Genomic DNA, 13,661 nt, shown 5'->3' with positions numbered 1-13,661 from the left:
GAATTCTCAGGTCACAGAGGTGACCTGTCTAGAGATTTCCATGCTACGTGGCTATTGTGGATAAAGATGAAATTGTTCCTAAAGATGGTATCCACAGGATGCCAGAATGCAGAGCAAAACCATCCTTTCTCCTGGTTGGTCATCAACATGACACATGGATGGTTTGCTTGTTTGTATTATTGCTTTGTCTAAGTAAACCTTCTTTCGTGGGGTCATCCTCTAATTCTTCTCTTGCATGTAACTGTCTTCTGGCAAGTGAGCCATGTGTGAAATACTGAATAAAGTCATTCTTAGGATGTTCAAAATCATTACCTTTATAATGAATTTTGAACATGTGTGTCTGTGTGTTTAATCAGAATAAAATTTCTGAAGCACGAATTTTAGGGCCTCTATTTTTCAGATCTAATTTATCAGCAAGCCAATGCTTTCAGCACACTGCAGTCACTAACTGGACTTCAACAAAGAAAATTAGAACCTGACACATGTGACCTTAAAGGGTGATGAAAAAAGCAACAGACAAACTTCTTAAGAAAAGAGTGTGTCTCAAGTAGGTCAAAGTGTGGAAGATTCTAGGATTGGATCATTCAATTTGGCCTGCCACTAAATTGAACAAATCAAGTATAAACTTCTCAATTAAATTTGATAAATAGCACTAACTGCTAGATTTTCATTTAAAAAAAAACACACATAACATTGCTTGTTTTTAAAGATGAATTCCAGGATGGAGAGATAGTACAAGGAATAGGGTGCTTGCCTTGCACAAGCTGACTGGGGTTCAATCCCCAGCAGCCCATATGGTACCCCAAGTCCCATCAGGAGCAATGCCTAAGCACAGAGCCAAAATTAATTCCTGAGCACTGCCATGTGTGACTCCCCCCCCAAAAAAAACAAAAAGAAGAGGAGTCAGAGCAATGGAAGCAGGTGGGGTGCTTGCCTTTCACATGATTGACCCAGATTTGATTCCCAGTATCCCATGTGGTCTCTGGAGCGATCCCTGGACACCACCAGGTGAAGCCCCAAAGCCAAAACAAAAACTAAAAATGAATTTCATTTAGGATGCCCAGAACAAAAACTAAAGATGAATTTCATTTAGGATGCCCAGCCTGTGTATTTACAACATATGAAGTAAGCAACCTACATAAAATCCTACCCATAGCTAAGTCAGTCTTTCCAGCTAGGGCTGAAAACTAGAATACAGTTCAATGCATTCTAATATCAGTTTAACCACACCTTAGCTGGAAAAGTCACCCTAAGTCCAATTTCCTTCCACTGAAAATAACTACTTGAAAATAACAAAGTACTTAAAATAAAGAAAAAAGAAAGAAAGAATGTGCTTCTTTAATTCCAAAACATTACTTCCACAATCAACCTTTCTTCACTAACACTCTCCTAAATCCCCTGCTTTAAGCCCTTTTTTTTTATGATAAGACTGACAGACAAGAAGTTCTAGTTTCCCTTCAAAAATCTTTGCAAAGTGGGGGACCTGCAGTGTATATACATACACAGGCTCCTGATTCTACAGGAGCTTCTTGAAGATTCTGTCCATACTTTGTCCTTCCTTGACTCTTCAACCAGGAGACTTTGCTTTGACCCTGGTACGTTCCATTGGTATGTGCTTGTGCAATAAATATTCATTCCTTTTCTGACTTGCCTGACTTCAGCATGGCTGAACACAGATGTCAGAGCCTGGAGCTTCAGTCATTCAATAAACTAAAAGAGCTACAATTGGGTGTTGGTTGTGACCGTAATAGGAAGATCTGATCACTGTGTATGTCCACACCCACATGTCTGTGTTACCTGACCTTTTTGTAAGCATCGTCCATCACCTTGCATTCTCTTATCTCAGGACTCTTGAGAGCTCCTGTTCCACGGTCATCCTGCCAGCATACATCTTCCCTCTGAGTTTAATTTAGTTGCTTGTAACACCTTTTGCTTATCCTTGTCACCGCAGTCAATTTTTCCCCAGCACATGTCTCCTTCATTTAAGACACAGGGCATCTGACTTGTTTCTCCATATCCTCTTTCTCATTCTGGCCCTCAACTGAGGACATTCTGTAGCCCTAATGATCGCTCCAACCCCATCCCTGCACCCAAAACCAATATCCAACCTTAGATCCATCAACCACAGTTTCTCCATTAAGACTGGCTGAGTAGAGCTGAATCCCACCGTTGCCATTTCAAACTAGAAATCTTGACATTTCTAGTCCAACATCCTTTGAATCTTCCCATGGCACTTGGTCAATGGACTCCTACTGAATCCTGTTTTTTGCCAGAAGGTTTTGTTATCTCCCCCAAACTTGAAGCCCTTTTTGGCTTTTTTTTACTTCCCATGAACTTGCCTGAGTAAGGCAGGGTAATCTGTTGAAAACTCTTAACTTTTCCCATCCTTACCTCAAAATAAGCTTTCGGATTCCTTTCTTCAGGCCTGTTGTCTGACTCCTGGTCTCCTCAATCTCCAGGTTTGCTTCTTTTTCATTCTTTGCCCTATTTCCTTCATCTCTGTTGAAATGCCCCCAATCTCTCATCAAAATACACTCTCAAGTGTCCATTTCATCTCTTTTCAATGCCAGTGTTCCTCAACTGACAAATGACATTCTCTTTCCTCATTCCCTCTCACGCCTGAACTATCTGGAACATGACATTCATCCTCGTGTCTCTGAACAGCTTCCCCTCGGAAAGTCATCAGCCACTAATTCAGTGGCCTCTGGAGAACTCACTTTCACTCCAGTCCTCCATTGAGGCCCCCCAAGGGGTAGAGTCAGGACTCAAAGCTAGCATTATTCATCAATGTTATGATAAATATTTCTATGATCTCATTCTCTTTCCCACCCTCGTGTCTTGAGGACAAATGCCACAAAATAGGATTAGTGGGTCAGTGAAGCAGAATACTTAATAAATGAGAGATTTCATGAGTACCTACCTCTTGTCAATATATACCTATATAAGCATGTATTACATTTGCTAAGGAAACAGCAGGAAAATAAACGGCTTATTAGCAAGGGCCTGGGGACGTGGGCAAGGAGATAGAAAATTAATCCAAGTTTCACAATTCAGGACAGTGAAGGTGCTGAAGGAAGCACGCAGGTAACTAGGAAAACATTCAGCAGAGGTAATTAGCCTGACTCTCAAAGGTCCGGGAAGTCTCCAAGGGAGATGTTTCAGCTGAAACCCGGAGGGAAACAGGAATCAACCAGTGAATGGAGGCGAGGAGAGAGAATTATAGACAAGAAACAGAAAGGCCCAGAGACTAACGCTCCAAGGGACATTTCAGGAAATACAAAGAGTACATATGGGGGGGTTGCAAAGAGACTGGAGAGGTGGCAGTCGGGGTCTCTGAGGTCCAGCTGAGTAGCTCTGGTCATTGGAAGGTGCCAGCATGGGACACACAATAACTGGCCTTATATTTTATAAAGTTCCTGGGCTAGTGCGAGGGCTTGATGGGCTGGACACCTGGTTGGCTTGTAGGAGCCTGGTTTGATTCCCAGCACTGCATGATCCTCAAGTATAGGATAACATTGGTTTGTCCTTTCTGTCTTGCCACAGGGAGCTTAGGTTTATTGGTTTACTCCCATCACAGTGCTCCCATTCCTCTGTGTTTATTTGTAACCTCTTTCTTTGTGCTCTGTTGATTTGTAAATATTGTTTTTCTCTTTTCCATAAGTCCTTTGCATAGTTAACTCAGAGCAATGTCCTTTTTGTATGTACACAGTAAGAGATACACTGAGCTTGTAGGCTTGTAGATGCTCCTGGGAACATCTTTCCACAGACTCAAACTACACTGCTCAGGCCAGATTAACCTAGCAGGGTCCAAATCTAGTTATTACTTTTTGGATCATGACAGAATTTGTCCATGACTATGCTCTTAACTTGGGCTGGAGCAATAGCACAGCGGGTAGGGCGTTCGCCTTACAAGCGGCCAACATGGCCGACCCGAGTTCGATTCTTCCGCCCCTCTCGGAGAGCCCGGCAAGCTACCGAGAGTATTCGATATGCCAGACACAGTAACAACAAAGTCTCCAATGGAGACGTTACTGGGCCCGCTCGAGCAAATCGACGATCAACGGGAGGGCCTTTACCTTTACCTTTTTATGCTCTTAACTTGTAGTTAAGCATTATGGCACTTTGGCCAGGTCCATTTCAATGCCAGGGTAGCACATAGCTCACAGCTTTCCCTGGATCCATCCAGTCCCTTGTCAGGACCCTGCTTTTGGGGTGCTAGGAAGCAAGGGCAACTGAAGCTTAGGTCAAGAGAACAGATGCCCTGGAGGTAATCTTGTCTGGAGTCAATTAACTTCCAAGTTACAAAAGCATAGCATTAACTGTCTTCTTGTGTCCATACAAAAAGGATATTGTGCTAAATTAACTATGCAAAGGACTTAAGGAGAAGAGAAAAACAATATTTACAAGTCAACAGAGCACAAAGAAAGAGATTACAAATAAACACAGAGGAATGGGAGCACTGTGATGGGAGATGGGAGTAATCCAATAAACCTAAGCTCCTTGTGCCAAGGCAGAAAGAACAAACCAATGTTATCCTACACCCAAGCACCACCAGGAGTGATCCCTAAGCCTTGAATAAATCCTGTGCATCACTGGGTGTGACCCCAATAAAGACCTATTTCTTCAGTGACGAGACTGGGCTGCAGAGGAGAGGCTTCAGCTGGGAGGAGGATGGAGACAGAGAATCATCCGAGGACCAGGGGTAGAAGGAGCAATGCTGAGTGTTCAAAGGCAGAAAAGAAGGAGAGAAGACAGGACACATCCAACAGGGGAAGGGCTGTTGCATGTTTGCCAAAACCTTTTGGGAAATTGCAGCACAATTTGTGTGTGGCTTTCTGCGGCGTTCAAGGATCCCCATGGAGACAGACAGTCTTAGGAGCAGAACTGCAGCATCACTGAGCATTTTATTTCAGATTCTAGAACATTATTCTCTTGAACTGAAAAGAATCCTGATATGAGTCAGTGATAGAGTACATTTCCTGCTTGTATGAGGCCCTGGGTTTGATCCCCGGCACTGCAGAAGAAACAACAGAACAAAACAATCCTTTAAGGCACAAGGGAGCTTATGGGGGGAGAAAGAGGAAGAGGAAGAGGGAGAGAGAGGGAGATATTTTTTCACTGACCACCTATTATGATGGTGTTCCAGGGCCCTGTTCTTGGCTCCACCATTCCACAATCACCAGGAACCATTATACCCCCAAACTCAGACATGTACATCTACTGCAGTCCTCAGTTCCATCTCTACCCCAAAATTTCTAGATCTGCATCCCTCCTCCCCACCCGATGCCTGATGATCATCTCTATTAGGGACCAAAAAAAGAGAAAACTTACGTGAAAAAAAAAATAAAATAAATAGGGGTCAGAGATAGTATAGCAGGTAGGGCACTTACCTTGCGCACAACCAACCCAGGCTCAAGTCCCAGCATCCCATATGGTCTCCCAAGCCCGGCAGAGTGGCCACTAAGTGCAAAGCCAGGAGTAACCCCTGAGCACTTCTGGGTGTGGCCCTAAATCAAAAATAAAATATCTCACCCTGAACAACTTCTGGCATAGGCCCAGGGGTCCCCAGTGGCACCATAAGGCCTGAACAGCCCTGTACCCTGAGACCCTCACACTCAACCATCTCGCCCATTGGCTGAGAATTACCAGGAGTGGCCCCAAGTCCCCTGAACATTGCTTAAGAGGCCAACTTCATCTGTCTTCTTTGCCCTCCCACCAAAAAAACTCAATTCTACATTTGAAACAAATTTTCATCTTTTCTATGCCCCTTTGATCCTTTTTAATGTGCTTCCACTCTGAATGCTCAGCCTAGAACCCACGGGCTGGCCCCACCCACACAGACCACATCCTTCGTATCTGTCACCATCACAAAGCCTCATCTATTCTATTCAAAAGCAATGCCCAGAATCCCCATCTGCATTCTAATAAGCCTATAAGGTCTCTATCATCTATCCTCTTTCTCCAGTGTTTGAGGCTTTTTAAAACACCCATTGGGCCATATCACTTCCATGCGTTATTACTTCTGCTCATTTCCCCTTTACCCATGGCAAACCAGCTTCTCCTACAACAGAGCCCCAATAGGACCCCATCCACACATCTCTCCTCCCCTTGACTTCGCCTCTGCTCCAGGCATAGGCGACCTCTCAACTGCCTCAACCTTGGGCAACTCCTTCTGGCCCATAACAAAACCAGTTTCACCACCAAGGTAGCTCAAATCTTACCATTCCCCCCACTACTCCCCAAGATTTCCCAAACTCTTCCAAATAGAGTACCTGGCGTTAACTGTCTCTTACTCTCTTGTCCAATAACATATCTTTTGGAGCTTTTGTTCTTTGATTTTTCTCTGTTTTACTGTCCATCACATTATCTCATGAATGTCTGTCAAGCTCTTCCACTAGATGATGACGTTTGAAAAGCAGAGATTCTGATACCCAGAATGGTACCAGAATCCAACTCACAAATAATCTGGCCCATGACATGTGCTCACCATGCATCCAGAAAGGAAAAAAGAAAAAAGAAAAAAAAGTGACAGCATATCCAATAAAGCCAATGAAAATAAACTCCAAATACAGAAAGTCAGATGTGAACATTAATATTGAAGAATCCTTCATCCCTGCCATCTCCCTTCTTGTCCAGTCAGTTATTTTCTTCCTTCCTCAATTCTGTTTAGTTCTTTCCAACTTTATATGAATTCTTTGTTAATGGCACCTGTCCCCCAGAATCTTTGTTTTGTGTTTGTGTGTGTGTGTTTGTGTGTGTGTGTGTTTGTGTGTGTGTGTGTGTGTGTGTGTGTGTGTTGGGGTGGGGGAACCTTTGGGCACATCCAGTGCTCAGGGAATATTTCTGGTTCCATGCTCAGGAATGACCCCTGCATTGTAAAGCCAATGCCTTACCTCCTGTACTATCTCTCCAGCCCCTTTCCCTCTGGATCTAACTCTATTAATACTCTTCTTGTGATGCTAAGATGCATCCTGGTATGCGGCACACTGTGAACTAGGAATTTGGTGTCATATTTTTTCCACAAATATTTCATGAGCACCAGCTATTTGCCAGGACTTGTTCTGACTGGGATACATTCATGCACAAAGATAAAGCCCCTCCGTGATACCTACATTCTGTGAGCAGGTGAGAGAGTCGGAAGGAGAAGGGAGGAATTAATAAGAACTAAATAAACAAGTTTTTGGATGGTGAACACAAGAGCCCAGTTGTAGGTGGTTATTGCTCCCAAGGTGTATAGTTCACCCTTTTTGTTTTGGGACCTCCCCAGTGGTGCTGGGGGCAAGGTGAGGGCACCAGGGTTATGCCTGGAGGTACCAGGGAGGCTATTCAGTCCTTGGGATCAAATCCAGGACCTTGCCCATGCCAGGAATGGCATGCACTCCGACCCTTAAAGTAACCCGACTAGCCCACAGAGCTTATGTTTTTGTTTGCTGCTTTTTGGGTCACACCTGGAAATGCACAGGGGTTACTCCTGGCTCAGCACTCAGGAATTACTCCTAGCGGTACTCAGGGGACCATATGGGATACTGGGAATCGAACCTGGGTCAGCTGCGTGCAAGGCAAACGCCCTACCCACTATGCTATCACTCCAGCCCCAGAGCTTATATTTCTAAGAGAAGATCTGAGCAAAGATGATGGAGTGGACTGTTGCAGAGAGATTCATGAGTCGGGCTTGCAGTCAACAGCAGAGCTACCAACCTGATTTGTTTGAGAAACAGCAAGGTCTGTCTGGCCAAAATATAGTTTGAAAGGGGAGAGAATGGGGAGAGGAAATTCAAGGGGCAAATGAGGCCAGATGAACCTCATCCACTGTTCTAGTCTGAACTCTGGCTCTTGTTCTTGATGAAATGAGGACTAAATCTAGACTTGGAGTGATAGAGTGACACACTTTTGCTTGAAGTCACTTGACAGCTTTGTTGGAAATGGATTATAGAAGAGAAGGAGAGAAGCGAAGGAACAGGTCAGCAGGGTGTGGCAGTGATTCTGCCTAAAATGATGGGGATGTCTAGAAGGAGGTTGACAGAGAAGGGGAGAGTGGGTGGTGCTGGATAGAGCTTTTGGTAAAATTAACTGGATTTTCTGACAAATTAGGTTAAAAAAAAAAGTGAAAGAAAGATGAGCCCCAGAAGACTCAAAGTGTGTAGACCCTGAGATCTCAAGAAGGATGTTTCCATCAGCTGGTAGGGGGTTGCTGCAGAAAGAATGGATTTGGTGGTGGAGGCATTAAGAAGATTGGGAGTTCAATACTGGATGGTTGAGACAGAGATGCCTATCAGCTCTCTAAGGATAGAATACAGAGTTAGACATAAGAATATTTCATTTGGGAGCAACTATACTCAAATTGGAATAAGACAAAGAAGATTGACATGGTCCCTCTACAAGGCTGGCTCACAGATTCGTGAAGCATGCCATATTTTTCTGGTTGAAACGCAGAGCGAGAGAGAGAGAGAGAGAGAGAGAGAGAGAGAGAGTGTGTATTGCACTTGGGGAGATTTAAATTTGAAGCGACTAGTGTTCTTATTAAAGTCTCAAGACTAACAACTTAGTCCTCAAGTAAATTCTTCCCAAGATGGGAACTTAGTCTTCCTTCCCCCTTATACTTTCCAATAAACCTTTCTATTTCATAACAGTACAAAAGTTGAAACTAGAAAGAACCCATGTATTTCAACCCAAATATAACTCTCTTCTTAACTGTAGCCAAATTATCTCATCTCTCTGCTTCTCATTTCCCTCCTTTCTATAATAAGGTTAGGCAAGATCAGTGATTTCTGTGTTCCATAAAGCACTGGGATTCTATAGACAGAGCTTCCAGGAGTAGAAGAATCTTTTCTTTCCTGTTGCCTGAACCTTTCAGATTTTTGGGTCACATTCACCAATGTTCAGGGGCTGGACTGTACTGGTGACTAAACCCAAGGTTCCCACATCCAAAGCATTTGCCCGGGAGCTCTCTCCCTAGTTCCCAACCCCCTATTCTTACAGTCAATATTTAAAGATGGTACAAACTGATATTATAATCTGCATACTATAGTAAAATATATTTTACTATATATATTAAATATAATATATTAAATATTATATATACTATATATATATTAAATAAAATATATTTTACTATATATAGAGTGTTGGGGGGAGTAATTTTCCATGTGAAATAATAAATGTCTCATTACAAAATATCCAGATCTGCTTCAAAACTGGTCAGCCTTGAATGGGCCAGGTGTTAAAGCAAGGTGCAGATCAGCACGACTGTGCTGTTATCATTAAAATACTCATCCTGGTTAATATAGATTATATTCTCTTCTCTAAAAGATTGTTACTGGCGCTGGAGTGATAGCACAGTGGTAGGGCATTTGCCTTGCACACGGCCGACCTGGGTTCGATTCTCAGCATCCCATTTGGTCCCCTGAGCACTGCCAGGAGTAATTCCTGAGTGCATGAGCCAGGAGTAACCCCTGTGCTTTGCTGGATGTGACCCAAAAAGAAATAATAATAATAATAATAAAATAAAATACTCGTCCTGGTTAATATAGATTATATTCTCTTCTTGAAAAGATTGTTGCTGAAAACCAAAAGCTGAATTGACCAAGTTGATATTCCATTTCCTACAAACCTGACTAATGACTGCAGTTGCCTTTCAGAAGCTTCTTGGGCCTGAGCACGTGAACAGTTGATGGTTTCCCCTCCCTTCCCTTTGTTGTCCTGTTGACCATCACTCACACACTGCCAGGACTTGCACACTTGGCTGTGTTGCTCCCAAGGGGTTGTACCCTTAGTTGCAGTGTTCACACACACTTGTTTGTGGTGTCCCGAGATTGCACTGGGAGCCCAAATGGCATTCCATTCACAACGTGGGTGAGATCTGGGGATTAAACTCAGGGCCTCTGGGGCCGGAACAATAGTACAGCGGGTAGGGCATTTGCCTTGCTCATGGCAGACCTGGGTTCAATTCCTGGCATCCCATTTGGTCCCCCAAGCACCTCCAGAAGTGATTCCTAAGTGCAGAGTCAGGAGTAACCCCTGAGTATCGCTGGGTGTGACCCCCCCAAAATTTTTTTAAATAAAAATAAACTTAGGGTCTTAGGCCTGCAAGGCAGCATGCTGCCATAGAACTATCCCTGGTGCTATTGATCCTTTTTACTGTAGAAATTGGGGGAAGACAATGCTGGAAGAGACCTTATAAGAACTTCAGTTGTCCTCCCTTTGTTTTTCATATGTGCTGAAAAAGTAACTCATTCAAATAACAAAACCAGGACCCAGGGAGTTAATATAAAGGGCTGGAGAGACTGCAGGACCGTAGATTCAATCCTTGGTGCCTCCTGATCCCCTAAGCCCCACAAGGGAGCCCCATCCTCAGCAGTAAAAATAAATAAATACATAAATAAATAAGATTACATTTAAAAAGGTGGGATGGGGCTGAAGCAATAGCACAGTGGGTAGGGCATTTGCCTTGCATGTGGCCCACCCATGTTCGATTCCCAGCATCCCATAGGATCCCCCAAGAACTGCCAGGAGTAGTTCCTGAGTGCATGAGTCAGGAGTAACCCCTGTGCATCAGCTGGATATGACCCCAAAAGCATAAATAAATATATAAATAAATAAATAAATAAAAAGGTGGTGTCTGTTGTGGCAATAAATTCCCTCCTTCCCTCTAGTGAAAGACTGAAGCTAAGGGTGAAAGGTCACGCTGGAGCTGGAAACCAGGTCAGCTCCTAAGCCCTGGGCCAGCCCTCTCTACACCACTTGGTGCTGGTTTCATAGCTGCATCAGAAATGCCTCTGACACGTACAGTTAAGGCAGCATGGCACAGAGAGGCATGTTCTTCCTTGTCCTGCCCACTCTGACATTGCTTTTCCTCTTTCTCCCCATGTAGTTCTGAGGGTCGTCCTTGCTGTCGCCTTTTGCCTGGTGTCTGGTATCCTGATGGTGCTTCTGTTCACCCTCATCCGCTACGGACCCTGCTGGCAGAGAGACCCCTATAGGAACATCTGACCGGCCGAAGAAGGGAGGACCAGCCAGGGAGTGCTCCTGCAGGGCAGCGTCTCACTCAGAGGACAAGCTTTTGCACACAGGCATCGCCCTGCACCCCCCAAACACCCTTCCTTCCGAGCCTGCCTATAGACGAGCCTGAAGGCCCAGGGACCCAGAGACAGCTGCGGGACTGGCCAATGCATGCATAGCCCAGTTACTTCAACTGGGTCTCCACCTTGAACTCCTCCAGGCTTGGCTGTGACTCGAACTGCCAAGGAGAGCTCTATACTATCGCAGTCAAGTCCAGAGAGAAAGAAGCAGCTAGAACACTCCAGCCTGCCCAGCACCAAAGGTTAAGACACAGAGAGGAGAGAAGACAGGAGACGGGGTGGAATTCAAAGGAGTCACACAGAAAATACTGTGGAAGAAGACCATGGGGGGTGGAAACGTGGCACTGTAGTACTTATCTCCCATGGATGAGGTACTGGGTTTGATTCTTGGGGTAGACACCACACACACACACACACACACACACACACACACGCACGCACGCACGCACGCACAAGCACACAATGTCTCAACCAAAAGTTAAATAAAGCAATATTTCCTTTAGTTATCAAGTTGGGTTTACTGCAAAGACACATTAATGCATGAAAAGTAACGCCAAGCATATTCAAGTTTGATGGCCAATATATGACTGTGTGCTCCAGCAGCTACACATAAATAATGCAGACCGCGGAAATGCCTCAGGATTGAAGCCTCGGGGATTGTGACAGCAGCCGAGGTAGCTGTCATTCTGTACGTTCCTCAGTTCAATTTCTGTCATGGAGAAGAATTAAAAAATCCTCCTACCCAGGGTTGTTTTTCCAAACTTCCACTCACCGAGCTGAATATTTTGACAATTCTGATTTCTTTATATCTTTATTAAAAGCCAAAGGTATTACTTTGATATGGTTTATTTGTGACCAAGATGAACTCAGAGTACATTTAATTTCAGGATAGATCTGACTTTTTCACGTGATGGGATAGAGAGTCTCTTCCTCACTTGATATTCTCTCTCGAAGAATAGCTCTGGTTATCTGCTCCAGTTCTTTGCTCTGCTTTAATCGTTTCTGGTTTTCGGATTCTCTCTTGGCTTTCTCCAATGCCAGCTCCTCGGTGCCTCTTCTTTTCAGCTCCTCATCAGAAACAGGGGTTTTGCCTTCGAGCGCTCAGAGACTATAAAATCCAGCTCCCGGACGAGAACAGTGCAGTCTCCTGCCCCCGCTCCTGGCTGTTCCTCGCCAGGGCCCCTTGGAGGGGAGCAGGTTGAGCTTTCCTCCCCGCCCTGACCAGGGCTCCGGCAGCCGAAGACCTCCAGGACCAGCCACCACCATGCTGAGACCACTCTCTGCACACATGAAGGTACTGGCAGAGGGACAAATCCACACGGGTTCCGGGGCCGAGATCTCCAAGCCTACTCGGATTGGAGTCGAGCATCCTCCACCCAGATCCTCCAAATTCCAGTAGGCGGGGGTCACACCCACCACCTGGCCCCCTGGCGCCGTGTAATCCCATCAACGGCCAAGACTCAGAGACTATAAAATCCAGCTCCCGGAACATCTTATCAGGACATCTTTTTATGACATCTTATTATCTCATTCCTACTTTGGACAAACTTGCAGGCTATCGAATGTAGCCTGCCCACAGGGCAGAGTCTGGCAAACTCCCCATGGCGTACCAAATATGCCAAATACCAGTAACAATGATGGGTCTCATTCTCCTATAGAGCCTTGAATATAATCTCAGGGCTCGAATGAAAGAGACGTTACTGGGGTCTGCTCGAGGCAATCGACGAATAATAACAGGGATAGAGAGAGAAGAGGGCTCAAAGCCGCAGCCTCAGGCCTGTCCTGCCAATACCTTGGCACTGTTCTCTTCAACCTTCCACAGGACTGCGATGTTAATCTTGATTTCATGACTCTCACATTGGAGGGTCTGAACTAGAGGAATAGAAAAGTCACATCTAGTGCTCATGTTCTGTTAAACACTTTTTTATAATGCTTGTCAAGCAAACACCCTCACGAATGGTACCATTGTTAGCAAGGCTGAAGTATATTTGCCATTTCATTCTTCATGGAGCTGGCAGGCAGCTGACTTATTGGAAGGAGTCTCTACCTGCTTACTCAGCCGCTACTGCAAGTTCTGAGGTAATTCTGGTGGGAAGAACCAGGAAGGGTCCTTTACTGATGCTGTTCTTATGGGTCTGAAGTCAGCTCATGGTCGTTTGCATGCCTTCTAAACTGGAAAGGCGGGGCACATTGGCTACCATGGCTACACATTTGGAACTCTCCAGGCTTTCTAGAGTCTACTATCAGGGTGCGAGTCATTCTGGGATCATTGCCCATTGAGAAAGCAGCCATCTTTGCATGTCTGCAAGCTCCCGGTATTACACACACACACACACACACACACACACACACACACACACACACCTACACACACACAATCTTCAGTTTCAGGAATCTTCCTCTACCCATGAATCCCACAGACTTTCCCTGTTAAGCTCCAAGCACTTTCTTTCTTTTGGGGGTGGGGGAGGGGCAGGGTTACCGGTGCTGTGGAATTTGGTTCCAACAGGCAGTATAGGCAGGTAGGGTTGGGGCATAGTGCTGGAAATCACACCCTGGCCAGCACCATGCAGGTCAAGCTCC

The 13,661-nt window shown here is 44.9% G+C and overlaps 1 protein-coding gene and 1 non-coding gene across 2 annotated transcripts in view; both read left to right on the top strand.

Annotated features, from left to right (window-relative positions):
- The window catches only part of ACP3 (acid phosphatase 3), a 52,437-nt gene extending 40,535 nt beyond the window's left edge, over positions 1–11,902 (top strand). The window contains exon 11 of the mRNA XM_056129543.1: positions 10,871–11,902. Within this exon, the coding sequence (XP_055985518.1) occupies positions 10,871–10,989 (119 nt within the window). The 3' untranslated portion in view covers positions 10,990–11,902. The remainder of the gene's footprint in view (positions 1–10,870) is intronic.
- On the top strand, positions 8,315–8,418 carry LOC130037935 (U6 spliceosomal RNA). Its single transcript, XR_008794520.1, has one exon. It is a non-coding gene; the product is annotated as a U6 spliceosomal RNA (small nuclear RNA).
- Positions 11,903–13,661: the final 1,759 nt, after the last annotated feature.

The sequence above is a fragment of the Sorex fumeus genome, unplaced genomic scaffold (assembly GCF_029834395.1).
Source record: "Sorex fumeus unplaced genomic scaffold, SorFum_2.1 ptg000072l, whole genome shotgun sequence".
Lineage (NCBI taxonomy): Eukaryota > Metazoa > Chordata > Mammalia > Eulipotyphla > Soricidae > Sorex > Sorex fumeus.
This window is presented reverse-complemented; position numbering and strand designations above follow the sequence as displayed.